Source organism: Oratosquilla oratoria, chromosome 26 (genome assembly GCF_046742065.1).
Source record: "Oratosquilla oratoria isolate Oo_2021 chromosome 26, ASM4674206v1, whole genome shotgun sequence".
NCBI classification, from domain to species: Eukaryota; Metazoa; Arthropoda; class Malacostraca; order Stomatopoda; family Squillidae; genus Oratosquilla; species Oratosquilla oratoria.
Genome location: NC_134802.1, coordinates 993370 through 1008570, shown reverse-complemented (window position 1 = coordinate 1008570; position 15201 = coordinate 993370). Strand labels below are relative to the sequence as shown.

At 42.4% G+C, this 15201-nt stretch overlaps 1 protein-coding gene across 6 annotated transcripts in view; it reads right to left on the bottom strand.

Annotated features, from left to right (window-relative positions):
* LOC143039359 (FHF complex subunit HOOK-interacting protein 1B-like) overlaps positions 1–15201 on the bottom strand; it is a 367378-nt gene that overhangs the window by 202789 nt on the left and 149388 nt on the right. For 4 of the 6 annotated variants that reach the window (XM_076209245.1, XM_076209246.1, XM_076209248.1 and 1 more), the window contains exon 8: positions 5744–5797. The exons of 1 other annotated variant lie outside the window; for it this stretch is intronic. In XM_076209245.1, coding sequence (XP_076065360.1) covers positions 5744–5797 — 54 coding nt within the window. The remainder of the gene's footprint in view (positions 1–5743; positions 5798–15201) is intronic. One more of the 6 variants, XM_076209249.1, reaches the window with a different exon arrangement.

Here is a 15201-nt window from a genome sequence, read left to right as displayed (position 1 = left end):
CTACTAGACAAAATCCGAGATATCTCCGCCAGAAACAAGAAGTTGGCCAGCCTGGACGTGAAAAGTCTCTTCACATGTGTCCCCTCGGATAAGGTAATACAGCTCCTTAGGGATAGAATCGTGAAGGAGAAAATCGACTTCCCCCTGCCCCCCAACCATTTTGTCGATTTGATCAAACTTTGTGTTGAATTTAATTATTTTAAATTCCAGGACAGTTTCTTCCACCAGAAATTTGGCATGGCCATGGGCTCTCCATTAAGTGCAGTCCTGGCTAATTTATTCATGGAACTTCTAGAAACAGGACCCTTTGCCAACATCGTTCCCGAGCATGTGACCTGGCTGCGATATGTGGACGATATCTTACTCATCACACCCAGGCGTTTCAATCTTCAGCGCTTGCAGACGGCCTTAAACGAAGTGGAGCCCACCATTCAGTTTTCCCTAGAGGAAGAAATCCACGATTCTCTTCCTTTCCTGGACACACACATCTTTAAGTACGGTAACCAATTTGAATTCAAAGTGTATAGAAAGCCCACCAACAAAAATGATTTAATTCATTTCTACTCCCACCATGATATAAGGACCAAGAGAGGAGTAGTAATAGGTTTTTTCCTTAGGGCATTTAGGATATGTAGTGCAAAATACTTAGAAGAAGAGTGCAGGTTTATTAAAGAGACCTTTTTAACACTAAAATTTCCAGAGTTTCTTTTAGATAATTGCAAACAGCAGGCCGCTAAGATTCGGGAAAGCCGTAGGCAGCAGGACAGCACAACTAGACGTCTCGTGTTGCCAACCGGCGACGTTGCCACCAACCTGACACTTCTTTTAAGAACCACCAACTTGGAAATAGTGTGCCAGACAAGCAGAACAATAAAAGACATCACGAAGACGGAAACACACAACAACCAGACACCGGGCACCAAAGCCGGTGTTTATCGTATTCCGTGTTCAGGATGTGATAAAGTTTACATCGGAGAAACGTCACGCGACCTGAATACACGAATACGTGAACACCGTTATGACGTCAGGCATGATGTCACCACCAATGCATGTGTGACACATAGAAACAAGGGAAACCATCTTATGGACTGGAAGAATGCAGAGCTGCTGATGCGGGAACCAGACAAAATCCGCAGGAAGTGTTTAGAAGCAGCAATCATTCAAGGAACGAACACTATTGAACAAAACAGGGGCATGTTTAACATATCTCCTCACATTATTCCCCTAATTCCCATGGCCAGCAAAATATTAAATATTTAAACCACCCTTTGTGGACATTTCGCTCTCGGACGTTAGGGCCAGCATTCTCATCCTTTCCCAGTGTCCAATCCCCCCACCCTCCTCCTCCTCCTCCTCCTCCTCTTCCTTCCCCCCCCCTTTTTCTCTCCCCGTTCCCTCCTTTCCCCTTATTTAATCTCAAGCATTTGTATCTCAACTTGTACTTGAAAAAGCTGTAATAAGCGAAACGTCGTACAAATAAAGGCTCCGTCCTCATATGGTGTTTATCTAGTCAATATATATATATATATACAGTAAAACCCCGATTATCCGAAACGAAAGGGGGAAGCCTCTTTCGGATAAGCCGATTTTTCGGATAATCCAGATTTATCAGAAATATATTTCGTGTTGACATACTTTGTGTGTGTGTGTGTGTCCTGTGCCTTCCTCCCCCAGCCCTCTCTCTCTCTCTCTCTCCATCAGTCTCAAGTTATGGATGGAACACTTTTTTTTTTTCGTGTTGACGTACATACCCTATATGTAACAGAGAACAAGAATTATTCTATACACATATCTTCCACTATCCTGACGAACACAATAAAGCAACTCCGCCACTCCCCGCCTCTGTCACCATCACTCCACAACCCTTCCACTCCCCACCTCCTGGTGGTGGAGTCAGAAGGAAGGGTCGTCCATTGCTCCATCTTCACTGTCCAAATCAAAGGTAGACAAGGAGGATGAGGCACTTGATGAACAGCAAGAAGACTGGGTGGACGAAGGTGTTCTTGGCCGAAAAAACGAGGTGATAGAAGTCTGTTTGGTGCAAGACAGCTGTTTCTCGATGACGTCACTCAGTACTGCTCGCATCATCGGATACAGTTGATTGCTATTTGAAATGTCCCTGGGTCGCTGGTCAAGAAACTGAAGCACTCCTTCGATGTGGGACCGGACTGTTGCCAAAGACATGGAAGGATCAGAAGGATCATCGTTGTCATGGCTGTGCATCACTTCCTCAGCTATTTCTTTGGTTGATTGGAGAGTGTAACCTGGGTCCCCCTCATCCACAGTGAGGCACTCCTGGACGTCCTCCTCTGTAACTGTCTCGTAATCACCCAGGGCCTCCTTCACCTCTCGCACCTCCCAGTCGAATCCTTCAAACACTTCTCGCATATCCTCATGGCCTCGTAGCAGGGGATTCCAGGCATAGGCCAATGTAGAAGGGGGCACCTGTTTCCATGCTGTCTTCAGGTTATACCTCTTGAGGTTTGCTATTGTCCTCTGGGCTCTGGTGTCTCCTTCTTCTTCCCCCTTGAGCGTCACACACAGAATTTCCTGCATAAAGTGCCGGCGGTAGCACATCTTTACTGCTTGTATGACGCCCTGATCCATTGGCTGGATGATTGAGGTGGTGTTGGCGGGCAAAAACATGCAACGGATCCTGCCGTCTCGTGACACTAAATCCTCCTTGGCAGGGTGGGCAGGGGCATTGTCGAGGAGGATTAAAGCCTTCACATTGTGTGGTGTCGTCTTCAGTTTGGTGATCTGGTGCTTGGTGATGGAAGGGACAATGATCTTGTGAAACACGTCCTTGAAAATGCCAGAGGTGAACCAAGCCTTTGCTGAAGAAAAATAGTGGACAGGCAGGTGGTCCATGCGGCCCTTGTCCAGCTTCCTTCCTGGCGCGTCCTTAACAGCTGTGCTTGCCTGTGTGTTGCTGGGCAGTGCCTTCCAGAATAGTCCGGTCTCGTCAAAATTGTAGAGATGATGGGGTAGCAGTCCTTCGTCACTCACTAATTTCCAAAAATCGTTAATGAAAGGCTCCACAACATCAATAGCAGCACTAGCAGTCTCTCCACAGACCCTCTTGTTTGCTAAAAGATGACGCTTTCTGAACCTAACGAGCCACCCAGAAGAAGCTCTGAAGTCATTAATACCTAAATCGTTTGCCAGGGTTTCCGCCGCAGACTGTAGATCTACACCCCGCACTCGCAATCCGGAAGATACGTGATGTTGCTGCCACTTGAACAACGCCTCGTCTAGGTTTTGGTATTTGCCCAGCTTCATGGTCCTCGGTCCTGAATCTTTGTTCTTGTGGTGGAAGACAGCTGGGAGATGCTTCTGAGTGAACTGCCTTAACTGTGGCCCTGGCTTTTTTATGTCTGTAACAGTAGCATTCCCAATGCCATATTCGTGGGTGATGGACGTTTCCGATTGACCCACATTCAGCTTGTCCAATATCTCCAGCTTCTGCTGTATGGTAAGGACGACTTTCTTCCTTTTCCCGGTTTCTTTCGGCATGATGTAGAAAGAAGTGAGGTCGAAGCACAGGTAGAACGCGACTGCCCAATGTGAACTCTGTGATGCGACTGCCGCCGACTGATGATGTAAACAATGAAACCAAACAAACACACGCTAAACAAAGTAGTACGCTTAAAACGTACTCATTTTAACTGTTCTTATCAATTTTAAATGTGTTAATATAGTACATATGTAGTTACTTTTATTCATTTTCATGTTTTTGATGTTTTATAACGTTTTAGTATAGAAAAAATTTGAATTGCATTATCCAAATCAATTTCGGATAATCCCGTTTTTTGGATAATCAGATTTCGGATAATCGGGGTTTTACTGTATATACAGTGGCCGCGAAAAGTTTGGGCGCAAAATTATAGGCGCCCCAACTTTCCCCTAAACTCAAAACATGCAAAAAATACAACTTTCCACCCAAACTTTTCGCTATTTTTCAATGCTAGCGTTTGTACCCGTATTTAGCCGAGACAATACACACTATTTGGCAACTCTGTTTAGGCACACTCGATGTCACATGGAGTCAGTTTCTAAACATCTCTCACGGAGAGTAGTCTTTTTTTTGCGGTGGTCTCTGTTTTTGTGCCTTGATATCTCCGTAATGGGAAGTGGTAAAGAGCTAGAAAGAGACACAGTTGTTACAATCATAACCTTCTATAAGGAGGGTTATAAGTGTAAAGATATTGCTACTCGTGTGGGAATTGGAGTGCGTCAAGTGCAAAAGTGGACCAAGAAATTTCAAGACGAAGGAAGTGACATCATTCGTACTCCAAAGCATCGCTCTAGTCGGCCAAGGAAGATATCAAATCGTACTTCTACGGTTCTAACTGCCTCCTAATAACCGTAGGAGGCAGTTAGAACCGTATTAGTACGATTTGATATCTTCCTTCGCCGACCAGAGCGATGCTTTGGAGTACGAATGATGTCACTTCCTTCGTCTCAGAAATTTCTTGGTCCACTTTTGCACTTGACGCACTCCAATTCCCACACGAGTAGCAATATCTTTACACTTATAACCCTCCTTATAGAGGGTTATGATTGTAACAACTGTGTCTCTTTCTAGCTCTTTACCACTTCCCATTACGGAGATATCAAGGCACAAAAACAGAGACCACCGCAAAAAAAAGACTACTCTCCGTGAGAGATGTTTAGAAACTGACTCCATGTGACATCGAGTGTGCCTAAACAGAGTTGCCAAATAGTGTGTATTGTCTCGGCTAAATACGGGTACAAACGCTAGCATTAAAAAATAGCGAAAAGTTTGGGTGGAAAGTTGTATTTTTTGCATGTTTTGAGTTTAGGGGAAAGTTGGGGCGCCTATAATTTTGCGCCCAAACTTTTCGCGGCTACTGTGTATATATACATACATATACAGTATATATCTTGAGCAGGGCGCATTCCTTGGTGTGTTCATGAGTGTGTTCCACTTAAAGTTTGCCTGCGGTTAGCACTCCCAAACTGTTAAAGCTTAAGAGAAAGGTTCATACAGAAATAAAAGTCCGGTAGGCCACATACTATACCAAAAGAAAATTTTTGTAGGCCACATACTAAACCAGCACCTATATTGCTTCAATAGTTTGGGAGCACCAACCACAGCCAAACTAAAGCAGAATGTACTGAGAAGCGCACCTAGGAATGCACCAAGGAACATGTCCAGCTCTGTATATATCTATATACCAAGAGCTTTTTCACCTTATAAGGAAGGTATCGAAGTCAAATATACGTACCTACCCTCACCCATTCTACTCCCATCCGCCACCCTTCCCCCCTCACCTTAGCTCTCCATGGATGATGAGTCATCCATATTTATACTAGTATAAAATCAAACTTTTTGCATCTACATACATTACTGATTATCTTACACATTATAGAGGACAAAACACAGCAGACATTTTTTCATGTCCTGAAAGAACATTCGCTTATTCTATTAAAGCAACTATAAACATCATGCACATGTAAGAGGCACAAAGGACAAGGAAAGGAAAATAGGCACTGTATGTGATCAATTCAATATCCACAAATCAAAATATAGTTGATAATGTGATTTGAGCTAATTTTAAAATTAGCAGGCAATATTCTAATTCACAAAAACAATGATGTATTATTAAACTTTAAGTGGATCCAAGCTTGTAACATTATAAATTCTTCACAATTCAATTAACAAAAGCAGAGAAATGCAGTAGGTAGCCACAAAAAGCACTAGAGTATAGATACTAACCAAGAGGACTGGTGAGACTGGCTCAGCACCTAATAATTCCACAGCTCCATCCTGCTTATCACCAAAACAAAAATGAATCAATATGAGAGTCCATATACATTCACAGTGCAGTAAGGGTTCCCATGCTATGAAAGGGCAACACAAAACACACATAAAACTATTCTTTTTGTGCAAATTCCTTGCTTATTAGAAAGGCTAAAGAAAAAGAAAAGGAAAAAGAAAGAACAAAAGAAAAAAACATTACATATACATATACCAAGGGCTTTTTCCCCTTTGCAAGGGAGATAGCCGAAGTTAAAGTCATAAATCCACTCACACCTATTTCATCCCCACATACACCACTCCCATTCACCATCCCTACTTCCCTCTTTTCTTGGCTCCTTTTGGATCATCCCTGCATCTATCCCACTGTCCTGGGTCATAAGCAATGCAGTAAGACAGAGCACATCCATAAGGCCACTTCAGGCTGCATCAAAACATCATTCACACATATCTCACCCCACCCACTCCCTTCCATGCATCACAGCATCATCCATACACAACCATTACCCACTCAGCTCTACCTTCTGTCTTCTCCTTTCCTCAACAGATATCCCCCTCTTTCTCAATGCCCTTTTTACCCCATCTATCCATCTCATCCTTGGTCATCACCCCCTCTAGTTCACTCTCTCCACCTCAGTCTTCCACAACTCTTTTAATAATCTTTCTTCACTCATTCTTTCCATATGACCATACCATCCCAATACTCTTTCATCAACCCTGTCTCCCAACTCCCTTTCAACCCCCACTCTCCTCCTCACCTCCTTGTTTCTCACTCTATCCAGCCTAGTTACCCCTACCATACTTCTAAGGCATTTCATGTCAAACACATTTAAACTCCTTCTCTCTTATGTTCCATATTTCTGCCCTATAGAGTGCTGTTGGCACAATCACCTCTTCATAGAATCTCCTCTCAGCGTCCATTCCCAAATATCTATTTCTCATTACATTTTTTAATCCCCCCAAAATATATATATATGATGATGATGATATGGTTTAACGTCACACACTCCCCCTTATCGGGAGGCTAGGACAGTGCCCCTCACAGAGGGCTTTGTAGTGTGGAATTTAATGAACCATGCCCTTGGTTAAACTTTGCCAGTGTCAGGATTCAAACCACCCTCACCTCGATCTTCACCACAAGTAATGACGCACTAACCCCACTGAGTATGTGGGGATGGAATGGGTGGAAGTGGAGTATGTGGGGGTGGAATGGGTGGGAGTGGAGTATGTGGGGGTGGAATGGGTAGGAGGGGATTTTATACCTTTGTTTTTTAGCTCCTCCCTTGTAATAAGGAAAAGCTGTTGGTATATGTATGAGTATATACATATTTATATATGTGTGTATATATATATACATATATATATATATATATGTTACAGTAAGAACACGTACCTAGGGATTACACGTAATCCCTGAATGTTTATTCAGTGAATACGCGTAATCCCCATTTCACTAACCTAACCTAACCTAACCTAACCGAACCTAAGGTTAGGTTAGGTTAGGTTAGTGAAACGGGGATTACGCGTATTCACTGAATAAACATTCAGGGATTACGCGTAATCCCTAGGTACGTGTTCTTACTGTAACATATATATATATTTGCAGAAACCATTTAGAAAATCAAAGAAATGAATACCGACAAGCACATGACTCCATGTTTTTCCTCTCTATTTCTATGCCAGTGATTCTATAATCAATTTCTAACAGAGTTTGGTGATTGTAGACCCCTTAATTTTGTCTCTATAATTTCCATTATGTCTGGCTTTGCTTCTGACAAGCAATAATTAAGTTCATCTAATCCTGAAATTAATCTGTTTATATTAGTAGAAGCAACTTTTCATTTTTGCATTCTCCATCTCTTTCTTTATTCCTTATTTCCTTTTCTTGAAGATACCATTTTCTGTCTCAAGCCTAACACTCTTCAAAAGAACTTCTTTTTCTTGATCTCCGTTTATATATATATAAATATATATATAAATATATATATATATATATATATCTTTGCTTCTTAACCCCTTCCATACAGTGCCGCATACGTAGGCGGCATGAGGAGCAAGTGGATATGTGAGGCTGCCATATCGGCATCTTGATTATATTTATTGTAGTTGCCCCTGCGTAATGACATACTCTCTAAACTGTCTTCATCACATTTTCTATGGTTATCAAAATTCACAGGTGAGAGAACGATCGATATAAGCGGTGACTATATTTTATGATGCGAGTATTATTACGACACATCATACATCTGACAGCTAATGCTGCCCGCGAGATTTTGGCCCGGAGTGAAGAGGTTAATGTTTTCTCTCTCCTCAAGGTTCATATCTCATTTATCAATACATCTTTATAGTGCTCAGTATTTACTAACTTTCCTGTTCTTGTTAGTATCTCTTCCACTGCCCTTTGTGACCTAAATTTGATCTTTAGGGGTCGATTTCTTTCTTCTATATATTTTCCAATTCTATGTACTTCCTCTATTTCCTTTTCTAATTCTTCCTTTTCATCTTGTACTACTCTCAAAACATCTCTTGCAAATTCTCTCATAACTGGATTCTTTTTCCTTTTAGACCAAATATGACTATACACTTCTTTTTGTCTACTGTATCTCTAACCAAATTTTCCTATTCCTTGATTACCCGAATGACTGTATCCTTAGTATTCTCCTGTATTTGTTGCTGAACTATTCCCTTAAAAGAGACCTTACCCTTTTTGTGATCTTTTTTCCATTCCTTCCTGAGTTGCTGTATCTTTTCCTTGCCTACACTTCCTCCAATTTTCTCGGTTCATTCACTTCCTGCATGGTCATACTATTTGTGATATCTTTGCTTTTCAATTTCTCATTTTCATGTTTTACCTCAACCAATTCTTTTTTTAGGGCATTCACTTCCTGATTTGTTGCAGCATCTGCTTTCCTTAATTCACCATTCTCTTTATAAAATATATTTTGTTCAAGGACTCAAGACTAAATCATTCAAATCTCTCATTTCCCTCTCCATGTCTGTACTTCTCAAGTTACCTCTTTCTTGTCTAAATCCAGAAAACGGCCCTTCTTTGCTGTTTCCTAATTATCTCCTCAGGCCCACTGGAGTCTCCAACCTCATCTTTACCTTTCGTTTTGCTGCTCTGCCACCAAAGGTCTCATCTGGCCTGTTTTCATTTCCAATTTCTTTCAATACTCACTAATTTCACTGTATTAATCTACCTCTGGCATTCATGAGCATTTCCCCTTCCCATTCAACACAATATAGGTATCCTGTTATTGTAGCAATGAGGAGAGGTCCTGTTTTTAATGCAGTCCCCAAGAGCGCCAATTGATTATGTGTTGACAGGCTGACAACCTGTGTATTTACTTACCTAGTTGTATTTTACGGGAAGGAGAGCTACACTTGTCATGTCCCATCTCTGTATCTTGCCATATCTAATTTGCTCTTATATTTGTATATGGTTTTTACACACACTATTGTTTAATCTAGTTTGTTCCATATATCCACCACTCTATAGGGCAAGCTGTTCTATTTCAGGTTTCTTCTAAAACTGTCCTTTTTGAGCTTCCTTCCATATTCCCGTATTTCTCTTATCCCAATTTATTAAGTCTTCTCTATCAAGGACTTCCATACCTTTCATGATTCTGTAGTCAATGAGTTACCTCTTTTTCTCCTTTGTTCCAGAGTTGGCAATTCTAGTTTTGATAATCTCTCTTCATATGACAGTTTTTATTGTGTTGGAATCATCTTTGTAGTTGCTCTCTGGATTCTCTTAATTTTCCTTATATTCTTTTTGGTACTGAGTGACCATAGTGTCGCTGTGTACTTCAATTTTGGCCTTATCTGTGTAACTATAATTTTCTTTACCATTTCTTCATCCTCGTCTGGGATATTGGCTGCATGTTATTGTGGCAAAGTAGCATGCAGTTGATACTTTAGGGTCTATATGGAGTACCCCTATGGACCAGAGCCACACATCATTTTGTCTGTGATAGAGGAAAACTCTGTACATAGAGAAATGATGACACTTTTATACTACGACTGTCCCTCCGTTATGCTGTCCCCCAACCCCTTGTTACTGTCCTGTACCATTTCTCTGAATATTCATTTCCTTTTTTTGCCTACCTACCCTGTGGTGGGGGAAAAGAATACTGCCACCAAGTATTTCCACTTGAGTTGTAAAAGGCGACAAAAAAGGGACGGGGGATGGGATTAGGAGTCCTACTACCTGTAGCCCCAGAAGGGGACATTCCTAAAAATGAAAGTAAAGGCATAAGAGGGTCTGGGAGCTTTACAACCAGTACCCTAAGGTTTGGGTCTTTTAATGTGCGTGGATGTGGTACAGATGAGAGTAAAAGGGAAGAGATAGGCAGTATGTTTGTGAGAAGAAAGATGGATGTACTGGCTTTGAGTGAAATTAAAATGAAAGGAAAGGGCAACTGTGAGTTTGGGAGTGTAGCTGGGAGGTACTCAGGAGTGAAGAGGGGATGAGGGAGAGAAGGGGTGGCTGTACTAGTAAGTGAAGAGATAAGGAAGTGGGTAGTGGAGTGGAAGGAGGTGTCATCAAGGTTGATGTGGATGAAGGTGAAGCTGGGAAAGGAAATGTGGGTTTTTGTAAGTGCGTATGGACCTGGTAGTGAGAAGAACGTAGATGAAAGGGAGGCATTTTGGGTAGATATAAATGAGTGCATAGAGGGATTAGGGAGAAATGTCAATGTAGTTGTATTGGGAGACCTAAATGCTAGGGTAGGAAATGTCCCAATTGACAGAGTGGGAAGTATGGAGTTCGAGCCAAAAATCGTAGCGGCGAATTAATGGTGGATATGTGTCTTGAGAGTTGATGATAGCAAATACAGTGTTTAAGAAGAAAGTCAAGCATAAGTACACATGGGAGAGGGTGGTGGATGGAAGGGTGGTAGAGCGTTAATGGACTATATAGTGGTGACCAGGAGTATGGTAGGAAGAGTTAAGGATGTACATGTTCTAAGGGGAGAGAGTGGGGGAATATCAGACCATTTCCTGGTGGAAGGTAAATTGAGAGTGGAGAATAGGTGGAGAAAGAGGAAAAGGGCAGAAGGTAGGGAGGTGCTTAGAGTGAACTGCTTAAATGAGGAAAGAAAGGAGAATGAGTATAAGAAGAAGTTGAGAAAGGAGTGGGAGAGAGTAAAGGATAGAGTAGAACAAGGAGTGGAGGAGGAATGGGGATGGTTCAAGGAGGGAGTCATAAGGTGTGCAAAGATGGTGTGTGGAACAAGGAGGGCGGGAGGAAATAGAAAGAAGGGTAGTGAGTGGTGGGATGAGGAAACAAAGAAGGGTGTAGAAGAGAAGAAGCAGGCATTCATAGATTGGCTACAAATTAGAATGAGGGAATTGTATGAGAGGTACAAAGTAAAGAGAAAGGAAGTTAACCACTTCCATACAGTGACGCCTATGTAGGCGGCATGAGGAGCAAGTGGGTACTCGATGATGCCGACGTCAAGCAACTTGATTATATTTATTGCAGTCATACCTACGTAATTTCCATTCTCTCTAAACTGGCTTCATCAATTTTCTATGGTTATCAAAATACACGGGTGAAAGAGAACGAACGATTGAGCACTTTATTTTTTTATAATGCTGCCAGACGTGTGATGTGCCCCGGAGTGAAAAGGTTAAGCATAAGATAAAGGAAGCAAAGAGGAGAGCAGATGTGAAATGGGGAAAGAGTATGACAGAAAATTTTGAAAGTAATAAAAAGATGTTTTGGAAGGAAGTTAAAAGAGGAAGAGGAGGGAATCAAGTAGAGAAGAAAAGGTAAAAGGTGCAGATAGAGAGATGATAATGGAGGAGAAGGCAGTAAGGGGAAGGTGGGCAGAGTATTTTAGGGGGTTGCTAAATGTGAAGGAGGATAGGGGGGGAAAGGAAGTTGCAGTGGGAAGCACTAAGAAAATGAGAGTGATGAGTGAGGAAAATGGAGGAGAAATAGGGAAGGATGAAGTGAGAGCAGCTGTTAAGGTGATGAGAGCAGGTAAGGCACCTGGGTTGGATGGATGCCATGCAGAATGTCTGAAGAAAGGAGGTACATTTATGGTGGACTGGCTGGTGAGGTTATCTAATGTTTAACCCCTTCCATACGGTGCCGCACACGTAGGCGTCATGGGGAGCGAGTGTATTCGCGAGGCTGCCATATCGGCGTCTTGATTATATTTATTGTAGTCGCCCCTGTGTTTTTACATTCTCTCAAATGTGCCCTGAATCCCATTCTCTGTGGTATTCAAAATTCGCGGGTGAAAGAGAGAATGATCGATATAAGCGGTGACTATATTTTATGATGCGAGTATTATTACGACACGTCGTACGGCTGACATTGGCTGCTGCCACTGAGATCTAAGTCCATGACGCCTACGTGTGCGGCACCGTATGGAAGGGGTTAAGAGAGGGTAGAGTGCCAGAGGATTGGAGGAGTGCCTGTATAGTTCCGCTTTACAAAGGAAAGGGGTACAAGTGGTGTGAGTATAGTAGTTACAGAGGGATCAGCTTGTTGAGTGTAGTTGGGAAGGCTTATGGGAGGATCTTGATTGAGAGGATTAGGAGAGGAAGAGAGGGAGTAATTGGTGAGGAACAGTGTGGGTTTAGGACAGGTAGGGGATGTGTAGATCAGATTTTTGTGGTAAAGCTATAGGAAAAGGTAAGGATGTTTTTTGGGCTTTTATGGATCTGGAAAAGGCTTGTGACAGGGTAGAGAGGAAGGCACTGTGGGAGGTACTGCAGATATATGGGATAGGAGGAAAGCTGTTAAGAGCAGTCAAGAGTTTTTATGAGAGTAGTAGACCTTGCATTAGGATTAGAAATGGAGAGTGTGAATGGTTTGAGGTAAAGGTGGGACTTCGTCAGGGGTGTGTTATGTCCCCCTGGTTGTTCAATCTTTAGATGGATGGGGGTGGTGTGAGAGGTGAATGCATGGGTAATGGGTCAGGGGTTAGAGATGATTAAAGAAAATGGAGAAAAGAGGGAGGTGAGCCAGCTGTTGTTTGCCGATGACACTGCGCTTGTAGCAGGATCAGAGGAGGTATTGAGGAAGTTAATGACAGAGTTTGAGAAGGTGTGTGAAAGAAGGAAGCTGAAAATAAATGTGGGCAAAAGTAAGGTGATGAGAGGTACAAGGGAAGAGTGACAGTAGGCTGGAAGTGAGCATTAAGGATGAGGAAGTGGATAGTTTCAGATACTTGGGTGCGAATGTGACAGGAAAGGGAGGAGTGGGGGTGGAGGTAGAATGTAGATTGAGAGAAGCGAGTAAATGCCTTGGTGGATTAAAAAGTGTAATGAGAAATAGACATATGGGAATGGATGCTAAGAGGAGGTTATATGAAGGAGTGATTGTGCCAACAGCAATGTACGGGGCAGAAACATTGAACATGAGTGAGGAAGAGAGATTGATTTTGAATGTGTTTGAGATGAAATGTCTGAGAAGTATGATAGGGGTTACTAGGCTAGATAGAGTGAGAAATGAGGAGGTGAGGAGGAGAACAGGGGTGGAAAGGGAGCTGGGAGATAGGGTTGATGAAAGAGTATTAGGATGGTTTGGACACATGGAAAGAATGAGTGAAGAAAGATTAGTAAAAGAAGTGTAGAAGGCGGAGGTGGAAGGAGTGAATATGAGGGGGGCGTCCTAGGATGAGATGGATGGATGGGGTGAAAGGGGTTTTAAAAAAGAGAGGAATGTCTGTAGAGGAAGGACAGGAGAGGACAGAAGATAGGGGTGAATGGAGAAGGGTTGTGTATAGATGAGGCTGTGATGCATGGGTGGGGGATGAGGGGTGAGGAAGTATGTATGAGAAAAAATTTGACACAGCCTAAAGGGATTTCTCCCCGTCTTCTCCTTTCCTGCATGAGGGGACGGAGAGGGGGGGTCGCTAAATTTATGAAGTGGCCTTGCTGTGGATGTGCTGTGTCTTGCGACACTGCTTCTGACCCAGGGCAGTGGACGGGATGCAGGGATGACCCGACATCCAGGAGGTGCCAAGATAGGAGGGAGGGAGGAGGGTGGAGGGGAGTGGAATATATGGGAAATGAAATGGGTGGGCGTGATTTCTATGCCTTTTTCTTTTTGGCTACCCCCTGCGTAAGGGGGAAAAGCCATTGGTAGTATGTACGTATTTCTTCATCCAAGTAAAAGCCACCTTTATTGATCTTAGCAAGTTGTACGTTTCTCTGACAATTTTGTTTATCTGTTTATCAGGGGTCATGTCTTTTGTGATGATTACTCCCAGGTCTTTTTCCTCCATCCATTTCAGTAGTTACCTTGTATCCCTCCTAAGGTTTCCAGCTTTCTTAATAGTTTTTTGTGTGGTACATTGTCCAAAGCTTTTTGTAGCCCTAGGAAAGCACAATCAACCCATCTGTCCCTTTCCTGTATTATATCTAGTAGTCTTGAGTAAATACAGATCAAATTTGTGGCACATGATCTTCCCTGTCTAAATCCAAATTGTCTCAGATTTAGTATATTGTTCTCCACCAGATGTTTTATCCACCTACTTTTTATAACTTTTTCACAAACCATGCTTGTAAGGGAAATTGGTCTGTAATTTGTTGGGTCTTTCTTGTTTCCTCCTTTATATATTGGTACAATACTGGCCTTTTTCCAGTCTTCTAGTATTTTTCTTTCTTTGAGGGCGAGCAATGTGTTATGTTATATACTTTGTCTATTAATTCTTCTTTACATTCTTTTCCTATCCAGTTTGCAATTCCATCCAGGCTGTGCGATTTCCTGACATCAAGGTTCATTATTTGGTCCATTATTTTTGTGTTACTTTTAATTTCCTCATGGGGGGGGGGGGGGACTTCTCGCCCTTGATCCCAATGGTGTATATTTTCTCCAACTTGAAATGTTTGCTCATGACTTAAGCCATTTCTATATCTTCTGTGTATTCCATATTCCCTTGGTGTAGTTTCACTATTTCCTGTTTGTTATTAGTTTACCATTCACATATCTATTGAATAGTTTGCAAGTATAAGTGTGCACACAGATAATGTGAAGCATCATGTGTGGTAAGCCTAGCTTTAAGGCACTTGCTCAGCATGCTTCTTACTCCTAAGTTGCATGCATCACTTGTAACTTCTTGCTTGCAGTGCCACCACTGGATAGTGTCAGGTGAAAAGGGAAGCAGAGAGCATAAGTCTTCTCCTGCCAGTACATAGCCTCTTCATTACAATGACCTCCACTGTGCCTACTCATGGCTACACAGGGAAACTGGGTGCCTTGTGGCCCCAGGCTAAATCTGCAGAGGATCTAAGAGAAGGAAAACTGATTTCATACCACCTGCTGCCTTGCAGTCACCCTTCATAGGGAAAGGTTTTGGGAGTAAACCCTGAGGAAAAATCTGAAGTCCTGTAGGCAGTTCGCTGTTGCTTTCATCATCACTCTGGCAACTCCTATGACGAAACTGGTGCCAAGT